The sequence below is a fragment of the Aspergillus thermomutatus genome (genome assembly GCF_002237265.1).
Source record: "Aspergillus thermomutatus strain HMR AF 39 chromosome Unknown NODE_236, whole genome shotgun sequence".
Classification (NCBI taxonomy): Eukaryota; Fungi; Ascomycota; class Eurotiomycetes; order Eurotiales; family Aspergillaceae; genus Aspergillus; species Aspergillus thermomutatus.
In genome coordinates this window covers 35,877-45,965 of record NW_020798286.1, presented here as the reverse complement: position 1 = coordinate 45,965, position 10,089 = coordinate 35,877, and the positions used below count along the sequence as shown (strand labels likewise).

At 52.8% G+C, this 10,089-nt stretch overlaps 4 protein-coding genes across 4 annotated transcripts; 2 read left to right on the top strand and 2 right to left on the bottom strand.

Annotated features, from left to right (window-relative positions):
• Positions 1–1,756: 1,756 nt before the first annotated feature.
• Positions 1,757–3,608, bottom strand: CDV56_105159 (uncharacterized protein; the record flags this gene model as incomplete). Its single annotated transcript, XM_026758778.1, has 5 exons — positions 1,757–1,867; positions 1,930–2,039; positions 2,107–3,084; positions 3,222–3,421; positions 3,502–3,608. 5 exons carry the CDS (start codon positions 3,606–3,608, stop codon positions 1,757–1,759), a joined length of 1,506 nt encoding a protein of 501 aa, XP_026611310.1.
• Positions 3,609–4,695: 1,087 nt separating this feature from the next.
• On the top strand, positions 4,696–6,214 carry ARP3 (actin-related protein 3; the record flags this gene model as incomplete). The annotated part of the gene is made up of 4 exons (XM_026758582.1): positions 4,696–4,730; positions 4,797–4,819; positions 4,884–5,242; positions 5,315–6,214. The coding sequence occupies 4 exons, from the start codon at positions 4,696–4,698 to the stop codon at positions 6,212–6,214; spliced, it is 1,317 nt and encodes a 438-aa protein (XP_026611309.1).
• Positions 6,215–6,571: 357 nt separating this feature from the next.
• Positions 6,572–8,167, bottom strand: CDV56_104796 (tRNA (uracil(54)-C(5))-methyltransferase; the record flags this gene model as incomplete). Its single annotated transcript, XM_026758415.1, has 1 exon — positions 6,572–8,167. The coding sequence occupies one exon, from the start codon at positions 8,165–8,167 to the stop codon at positions 6,572–6,574; it is 1,596 nt and encodes a 531-aa protein (XP_026611308.1).
• A 432-nt stretch (positions 8,168–8,599) lies between these two features.
• Positions 8,600–9,899, top strand: CDV56_104652 (mitochondrial 37S ribosomal protein uS5m; the record flags this gene model as incomplete). The annotated part of the gene is made up of 2 exons (XM_026758271.1): positions 8,600–9,620; positions 9,682–9,899. 2 exons carry the CDS (start codon positions 8,600–8,602, stop codon positions 9,897–9,899), a joined length of 1,239 nt encoding a protein of 412 aa, XP_026611307.1.
• Positions 9,900–10,089: the final 190 nt, after the last annotated feature.

Genomic DNA, 10,089 nt, shown 5'->3' with positions numbered 1-10,089 from the left:
CCTCCCTGCTGACAATCGTCCTCGACACAAACCCCCACGCCTGGGCCCTCCTCGAAGCCTCCCTCCCCCTCTCCACCGCAATAGCCAACATCCTCGTCTTCGTCAACGCCCATCTCGCCTGCAATTACGCCAACGAGGTCGCGGTCGTCGCATCGCACAGCCAAAAGGCGACGTGGCTGTACCCGTGCGAGGGCAACAAGAGCAAGGGCAAGAGTAAAAGTAAGAGCAAGGGTAAGACGGGGAGAGATGAAGACGGCGATGTCGCCATGAACGGGCCCGACGCAGGCGTAGGACCAGGATCCGCAGCGGCCCAGGTGAATAAGTACCGTCCCTTCCGGATCGTCGAGGAGCAAGTCACCCGCAACCTGCGACGACTCATGGACTCGACCAGCGGCGCGGACGTCGCGGCCACCACCTCGACCATGATGGCGGGGGCGCTGACGCTGGCCCTGAGCCATATCAACCGGCGGTCGATTGCGTGGGCGGAGGCGCATGGGGGAACTGCGGCTGGGCCGACAGGGGCGGCCGAGGGGGGCGGCTCCGGGGCTGGTAGGCCTGCGACGGAGGCTGGGGCAGAGGGTCTGCAGTCGCGGATCCTGATCATCTCCGTGAGCAGTTCGACGGATTCGGCACATCAGTACATTCCGATCATGAACTGTATCTTTGCCTGTCAGCGGCTTCATATCCCCATAGATGTCTGCAAGCTGAGCGGGGATGCGGTGTTCCTGCAACAGGCGTCCGATGCCACCAAGGGAGTCTACATGTCGCTCTCCGAACCTCGCGGCCTACTACAGTACTTGATGATGGCGTTCCTACCTGACCAGCGGTCTCGGAGACACTTGGTCCTGCCAACGCGCGTCGACGTCGACTTCCGTGCCGCTTGCTTCTGCCATCGCCGTGTCGTCGATATTGGCTTTGTCTGTTCAATCTGCCTGAGCATCTTCTGTGAACCTCCCGAAAACGGCGACTGCCTTACTTGTGGCACTCATCTCGAGATGGGTGACTACGGTGCCAGGCCGGCGGTTGTCGCTCGAAAGAAGAAGAAGAAGAAGGTTCGCGCCAACGGTGCATCAGGGACAGCAACTCCCACACCTACACCTACACCGGGCCCTTGAAAACCCCACAGTTCGAAGTGCAACCATTTACAACCAGGGAAATTCAGTTTTCAAATCGCATGTGTTGGACTATTTGCTCGAAGCTCTTGCTTTTGCACTATGCTGCCTATTTCAAAGATATGTCGGCCTTGAAAGCTGGTGCAGAGAGGAGATCTTGGTCATGGGCACATGCAAGGAACTGTGAGGATGGACAATGGAGACCCCAACTCACCAACGTTGGCCATACTACAACCTGAAAGAATACCAGCGCAAAAAAAAAATTGCAAAGGGGGGCAATCTAAGGGCAGCAAGGATGCCACTCATAGGCGTGGTATGCAAACAGCAAGTCTCCGAACCGGCTCTGTGAGAAAGACGAAGGTCCAAACCCAATCGTGAGACAATCCTAGGCGGCCAATTCGCTCGTATCTGGTATTGCGACGAGAGTTAGCGTGTAATTTCACGAATTCGGTCAGCTATCGGCGAACTGGACGGCAATTTCACTTCGCATTCGAGGGCAGCATCAGCGGAAACTTACTCTTTAGAGATAATCACTCCCCGGTGATGCTCAGATTTATTGTCGTGGCTACAAGCGCAAGTCAGTGATGCATTCGTATCAGCGCCAACTTGGCTGCCGATCATGAGAGGTGTCATGCACATATACCTTATTTTCTGGCCCGATAGGCGCGGCCACCTTGAGCAATAGTCGAATTTCCCTGGTTACGAGACATCACAGACGCCGGTTTCCTATCCTCACTACTCATGGAAGCGAGAGCCTAGAATATGCGAGTTCAGTGTACATGTTTTCCAGAAGACCAAACTTGAACGGAGTACTCACAAAAGAATCAGAATTATGACCAAAGTAGAAGAAAATTCCGTCCTTTGTCTTTTTGACAGTCAAGATTCCAATAGCGCCTCCACAAGGGCTCGCTTTCACACCGGGATGCTCTGCGCAAATTGTAAACGATTTGTTCTCTATCAATGGTCGTAACGGATAGGAAATACAAGAACTCACCCATGAACTCAGTGGCTATTGTCGCATTCATAGCTTCATCTTCGGAGACCTTTTCAAAGGTGCCGTCCATACGCTTCTTTTGACAATAGTAGAGTCTTAAAGCTGACGTCTGCGCGGCCATAGTTGTAGCAATGTGCTCGCCTGTGCCCGATGTAACCGAAGCCACGGATGCTTGTTCGGGATCGCTGGGGTCTACGGGAATCACATAGGTGCCGATGCCCACCAGCGCGGCAGGCCCGATTCGACCGCGATGCTTCGCGCCAATGCCACCAGATGAAGAACCTGCTGCAATATTGCCATAACAGTCTACGGCTATAGCCCCGACGGTATCGTTGATCATATCTTCGTCTTCATCTGCAGCACCTGGATGAGCATTCACGGAGGTAGTGACAGGGGCACCAGATGCTGTCGTAGGGGTTGCTCGGGAAGTCGCACCATCTGCATTGGTATTGGTTGAGGCAGCCATACCTGGCCCAGGTGCAGAAGCCATATTTTGTCCACCTGCAGCAGCCATGGATTGCCCACTGGTAGCAGCCATAGATTGTCCACTTGCAGGACCCATGCTCTGTCCATGGTTTGGAGCCATAGTTGGTGGTGCAGGAGCCTGGGGACGAGGAAGAGGGTTCAGCAAGTCGACTCCGGTAAAGGGAGAGTTGGGTACATGTGGGCGTAAACGAGTATTGTCAATGAGGCGGGCTGGATGACGATTCAACATTGGCCGACGAAGGAAGGATGCTCTATCTTCTTCCATGCGAAAACGCGCAGGATCCCGTTTCCTTTCGGCCAGTTCAGCAGCCTCAAGATCCTGCAGCCAGCGGTGCCATCTCTCTTTCGAATAGCGCGAAATGAGGCCGTCAGGAGGCAGTATGACCAACCCTTGCTCATAAGCAAAGTCCGTTGCACCCTCACCAACGAGGAAGCTTGGTGGCACTCTGTGGCAAGTTAAGGCCTTTGCAGAGGTTTCGAGTAGCATTCGCGCTAGAGAGATCGGATTTTTAACCTCTGAAGTAGGCCAAAGACATTAGCAAAAAGACCACGATAGAGATGGCGGGCAGTCCAATAAATATCACAAGAACAGGTGATCGTAAAGCTGAGAAGAAAGAAGAAACACTTACGCGAGACGGCTCCAGCTGCGCCGCTTCTTCCATGGTGGTCGACAATAGTCGCATCACATTCGACAGCTCCTTCAATCGTCAAGTTGCTTCCGTAGCCAGCATTTGTCATCTCGTCATCCTCCATTACAATGATGGCCATTTCGACGGCATCCAGAGCTGATCCACCGCTTTTCAAAATACCCATTGCGGCTTTGCAGGCACTATTGGCAGTCAGACCCGGAACAAAAGCTGATACATGAACGAGGTTGATCATGGATCCGCAGGCGGATGAAAGACTTACTTTTCGCATACTTCCAGGTGAGCTCTCTCATTTCCATGGCCGTGATATCCCGCTCCTACGTGAACGAAGATGGCAGAGATACCTCCACCTCTCTGCGGCTCGCTCATATTGAAGATGATAGACTTCAATTGAGGACAGAAGAGGCGAGTATCCTGAAGCTGCAGCCAGATGTTGTGACTGTGGATGGAGGTTGAGGCCAGAAGACCGCGCTGCAGAACGCGAGTTGAGACCCAAACAAAAGACACACAGGAGGCGGTAGCGCAATTGATATTCACTGCAGTCGAGAGGCTAGCATCTCGAAACGAAGAGCACAGAGCAAGCTAATAAGCGAAGTAATAGAGCTCAACGCCCACCACGTGGGTTTCGCTCACTTTTCCTTTCCTGTTATGAGAATGAGGGAGAGAATAGCTCAATAGGAAAGAAGTAATAATACAAAAAGAGCTTTCTTCTGCTCAGGCGAATGAGTGGGAGGGAGGTATATCAGAGAGGAGCAAAACTGATGGGATAAGGCTATGACAAACGAACAGAAACTGGTATGAGGAAACATTAGGAGAAGACTTCAAAGCCAGAAGCTGAAAGGACAAATATGGAGAGTGGTTAGTATTGAATAGGACATGGATGAGAGAACAAACAGCAGAGCAGGTTGGACGACGTACAAAATCCATCGATCAAAGCTGGAGAAGAAGCTGGAGTCCATGGAGAGGTGGTTTCCCTTTTAGGAAGAAGAATATCTTCTGTGAGAGCAGCAGTAACCTCTTCTTACTAAGGTGTCTTCTGTCACCGCCTTGATGCCTGATTACACTGATATACAATGGATACTCTATACAATAGTGATTGATTATCCAGATAGTTAATAAACACTGAGTATCTCCATCTGCAGTGGGATAGATGATAGATACCTAGCCTGCAACTATGAGATTTGTGGAGAGCACATGACATGGCTTGGCAACTACGTATTAGATCTCCATAGTTAGTCTGCTCCATACACGAGGTACCTACTGTTGCTGCCCGCCTTCACCTCCCCTCATCCTCCTCCTCCACCACTATTCCCGTGCTTCGGACAGTATCCCTTTCACTCAACCAATTGATCACTCGAACTCCTCTTCAATTTCTGTTATATCAGTCTTCGGCACGACTCCAGCGGTCCCACTTCATCCTACCGTGGCCTGTCAATAGGGGACATCTCAATCCGTCATGGCGTCCCAGACTCCGGCCGTTGTCATGGACAAGTATGTTGATTTATCTTCCATAGATTCAGTGTATTTTGGCTAATGATGGTATCTTCTCGCGCTCAGCGGTACCGGTTACTCCAAGCTCGGTGAGTTTCAATCCGACTCCTGGCTACCTTGCATCCACCAAGCATTAGGCTGACACAACCTTAGGTTTCGCCGGTAACGATTCACCCTCTTTCGTCTTTCCTACTGCGATTGCCAGCAAGGTAGGCGCCGGAAGCGCGGGCAGTTCCGCCAGCCGACCACCTGTTGCCAATAAGCCATCGTTCCTCGGGGGAGGGTCTGGGTCAAGCTCGAACTTGTCCGCAAAGCGTGGAACTGAGGATTTGGATTTCTTCATCGGTGATGAAGCTCTGGCGGCTGCCAATGGGCCTGGTTACGGTATCAACTACCCGATTCGCCACGGACAGATCGAAAACTGGGATGCTATGGAACGTTTCTGGTCCAATTCGATCTTCAAGTACCTGCGCGTCGAGCCCGAAGATCACTACTTCCTGCTTACTGAACCGGTACGCTCATGAGACTCGATGGACTGCATTTTATTCTTTACAGAATTATACTGATATGTGCTCCATGGTCAGCCCCTGAATCCTCCTGAGAACCGCGAGAACACCGCAGAGATCATGTTCGAGTCGTTCAACTGTGCTGGTCTTTACATTGCCGTTCAAGCGGTGCTCGCCCTCGCTGCTTCATGGACGTCCTCTAAAGTGACCGATCGATCCCTTACTGGAACGGTCATTGACTCTGGTGATGGTGTTACCCATGTCATTCCTGTCGCGGAAGGCTACGTCATCGGATCATCCATCAAGAGTATCCCAATCGCTGGTCGAGACATTACCTACTTCGTACAGAGCTTGCTGCGCGACCGAGGCGAGCCGGATAGCAGCTTGAAGACGGCAGAGCGGGTCAAGGAGGAGTACTGTTATGTGTGCCCTGACATCGTCAAGGAGTTTGCCCGCTATGACCGCGAGCCCGACCGGTTTCTGAAGCATACCGTGACCTCCCCTAACGGCCGGAGCGTGACCATTGACATCGGCTACGAGCGTTTCCTTGCTCCAGAGATCTTCTTCAACCCTGAAATCTACTCTTCCGACTTCCTGACTCCCTTGCCGCAAGTCGTTGACGGCGTTATTCAGTCCTCACCCATCGATGTCCGGAGAGGCCTTTACAAGAATATCGTCTTGTCTGGTGGATCGACCTTGTACAAGGACTTTGGCCGTCGTTTACAGCGCGATATCCGACACCTGGTAGATGCTCGTATTCGCGCCTCGGAAGCTCGCAGCGGTGGTGCTAAGAGTGGCGGTCTGGACGTGGCTGTTGTGACACACAAGAGACAGAGACACGGCCCCTGGTTCGGTGGCAGTCTGCTAGGACAGACCCCTGAATTCCGGAGCTACTGCCACACCAAGGCAGAATATGATGAGATTGGTCCCAGCATTGTCCGCAGATTTGCCCTCCTGGGTGGTCCTGGAAGCACCTAAGGTAAATCAATAACGGATTTATTTGCTTGAACGTTGTGTCTGCTAGCCCTGTGTCGGTCCTTGTTTATAGTTATTCTTCTGTCATGAAAATTTAGATCATTCTTCTTTGACACGGCTACCTTTACAGGGTTCAGGAGGTTGAGGGAGGGCAAGGACGCTATGTGCGCTGAAATCCAGCCTGCCTAATGGCAATGTAAACAACAACCACAATGTACATATATGCAAATGGGATCATATCGCCTGAAAGCCTGCTTGAACTTTTTCGTCCTGTACCTGAACGCCGCCTAAACCGTTGAGCATGAATGTGTATAGATTCGCAGATATTTTAATTGCTTTTATATTGGTACAGAGCAGATACTAAGACACAGTGACCGGCACCTTATTCAAAATCGCGACTCCCTCCACATGTCCCGTCTGCGGGAAGAAGTCGAATCCTCGAATACTCTCGATCTCATATCTCGAGTTCGCATCTCCTTGAACCATGACCGCCACATCGCGCGCCTGCGTGTGCACGTTGCAGCTGACATATACAACCCGACGGGGACCGTAGGTCAGAAGTTGACGGAGGAAATCATCGCTGCACCCTTTACGCGGCGGGTCAATGACGAGCAGAGTCTGTTCGGGCGGGTATGGGACGTTCTTGAAGAGGGTGGCGGCGTCTGCGGCGGCAAAGCCAGTATTGGGGAGGTTGTTGGCGCGGGCGTTCTCGCGGGCGGACACGATGGAGTCGCCCGCTACATCCACGCCGAGACTCGATTTAAAGAGAGGAGATAGGGTGATGGTGAAGAGACCGGAGCCGGAGTAGGCGTCGAGGAGGTACTTGATCGGCTTGGGATCTTGTTCGTTGTCTTTTGGGAATGCGTGCTGGCGAATGTACTCTGTGAACCCGGAGAGGATGGAGTTGTTGTTCTGGAAGAAAGCGCCGGCTTTGTTGGTGAAGATGTAGTCGTCGATGTATTCAACTGAGGTGGCGTTGTTGTCGGTCACGCATCGCTTCTCTTCGATGTAGTTATCGCGTTCTATACGAATGACGTCGCCGGACTCCGATTCTGGTGCGTTCTCACCCTCTTTCTGTACGGCGCTGGCATCCGCCTCGGCCGAACCCTTCGGGATGCGCCTGGTAGATTCGCGCATCAGAAGCGTTGCACCCTTTTTAGTATATTTGTGGAGGTTCTCGGCAACCCTCTTCCTCTCACTCTTGAGGCCTCGCCGGACAATGTCTGTCCCCAACGGGCAATCCTCAATGTCCATATCCATGCGCCGGTTCTTATATGTGAATCCGATGGGAGGCACTTCGGTTGGGACTTCGTCGGACTTCCTCCTCTTGGCTGCGCCGTGGCCCCCAGGAGCCGTAAAGTGTGGTGTCAACTTGGTCCGGTACCCGTATTGCAAAGGCGAAGCGAAAGTGTCGTCAACGGCGGGGATCAGCTCGGGAATGAGGCCCGAGAAGTTGGCATAAGCTTTCTCGACAATGCGCTTCTTGTGCGCCAGCTGGTCTTCGTAAGACATCATCTGCAGCTGACATCCGGAGCACCTGCCAAAGTACCCGCATCCAATTGCGGCATCATTACGCTGGGGCCCTGGTTCAAGCACCTTGATAAAGTCTGTCACACTGTGGGATAAAGGCTCGTGATGCCGGACAACCTTGACTAGCACCTTGTCCCCTGGGACAGTGAAGGGGACGACGTAGACATGATCCTTGTTTTCGGAAAGTGCGAGACCATCTCCAGTGGAAGATAGCTCGGACACCGTCACTTCGATCTCTGTGAAGAGCTCTGGTAATGCGGGTGATGGGGTGGAAGCATCGTTTTCTGCCTCGGGTTTATTCTTTTGGAGAAGGTGATCAATGTCGGTCTGAAGGATTTCGTCAAATCCGGAATTCTTTGTCCGATCGGCTCTACCCTTCTTGCGCCGCTTTGCGTCCGTCTGAGGTTTTCTGGAAGAATTCTGCATGGCGTTTATAGGCAATGGCGCATTGCGATGCGGCGAGATATGAGGGAAGAGAGCTTTGCTGGAATGCGCAAAGCGACTAGGTTGCGAAGTAAAAAGCCGATTCTTCAATGACAGTGAGAAAACTGATCTCACAGCGAACATGAAGTCAGAACCTCTGAACAGAAATTGAGGTAATTCTTCGAGTGCTGTATAAAAGTAACTGAATGGAAAGGTCCAAGAAAATTGGCGGAGGAAAAGAGGTCAGCGGAAAGGGCGGACGCGGATTGGCTGGAGGCTCTCCGCTGAGAATTTCACCGTCCCGTCGATTGTTCCCTTCTGTCCATCTCACTCACTCCCTCTCGCGGCCCATCTATATCGCCAATCTCGCGACATCCCCTTTGTTACTTGGGCTCTCAAAAGGCCTCCATCGCCAGAGAGCTGCGTTCTGTCACAATGAGTGTCGCCCGACCGGTTAGATGTCTGTTCTGCAGCTTTTCTCGGCCTGCCTCCGCGGTCCCTCGTGTGCCTCGCCGCCAATTCCACCCTTCTCCAGCGCAGCTCTCCAACCGGAAACCGAAATTTCCCAATGTCAAGGCCGATAGTTTGAAGTCCTTGGAGGAGATCTCCCGGACCCTTAAGCCGGAGGATTTCAAGCCCTACACAGAGGAAGAGAAAGCACGGCTGCAGGAAGAGTACACGCCAGAGCAGATGGCCGCGATTGAAGCCGGTGAGGCGGCAATCGATCCCAAGGATCTAGCAGAGCAGTTTGCCATCCGTCGGGATCCGATGAAGCTTCACTATCTTGATGATTTCTCGACCATCGAACCCGGGGTAGACAAGCACGTCCGGGCCCCCGTGACCAATTCCGATTACAATGCCGAACTGAAAAGCGAGAGCGACTTCGCAGAGGATTTCGGCCGCTTCCTTGCAGAGCTTCCCAGAGACCCCACTGCGGCCGACTGGGTACGGTTCGCGGAGACGCTTCGTATGACCCATGGCAAGGAGGAGAACGAGTTGAACCCCCACAGCGCATTGGTCCCCGATCTGCTTGCTCCTGGAGAGTCTATCAGTGGGGAGCGGAAGGAGATCAATTTCTTCAAGGAGACAGACCCGAAGGCCAGAGAGTCAGAGGAGATTACGGATGCATTGAAGCAGCTCCTTTTGGCTACCGGGTATTCACAAAAGGAGATTCAGGATCTGAGGACAAAGACGCTCGTTTCGCACGCGGTTGTCAACCAGACCCGCTTGGGTAAAGTCCGTCGTCAATACTGCTTGTCGATTGCTGGTAACGGCAACGGTTTGCTGGGAATTGGCGAAGCCAAATCAGAAGAACCCGCCGACGCTCAGACGCAGTCCAGGTACAGGGCTATTCGAAACATGCAGCCCATTCCCCGTTATGAGGACCGGACGATCTTCGGGGATGTCGAGGGCAAGGTGGGAGCTGTTGAGTTAAAATTGATGACCCGCCCTCCAGGTAAGACTTCGATTCTTGCCGATATCAGTAGCAGCACAGTAGCTGACGATTGCCGTACTAGGATTCGGTCTCCGTTGCCAGCATCTGATCTTTGAGATGTGCCGTGCATGTGGCATCCACGACCTTGCCGCTCGGGTGTCCCGCGCAAGAAATCCCATGAACACAGTCAAGGCCGCCTACGAGGCTCTGATGAGCCAGCGCAACCCCGAAGACATCGCTCGGGCGCGGGGCAGGAAGTTGGTCGATGTGCGCAAAGTCTACTATTCGGGAAGAGCCTAGATCCTCCTTCATTCAATCTCGTTTGGACGCACCACTTTCTTCTCCCACAAATGCTGTCTTTTTGGTTCTGCTAGTTAGTGACACAGAGGGACATCTTGACGAGTCTTTATCATGCATAGAGTCGGCTGTATGATTACGGACACAATCTGAGCGGCATTCTCCTCAATGCTTGCTGTGCGTTACGGCGGTG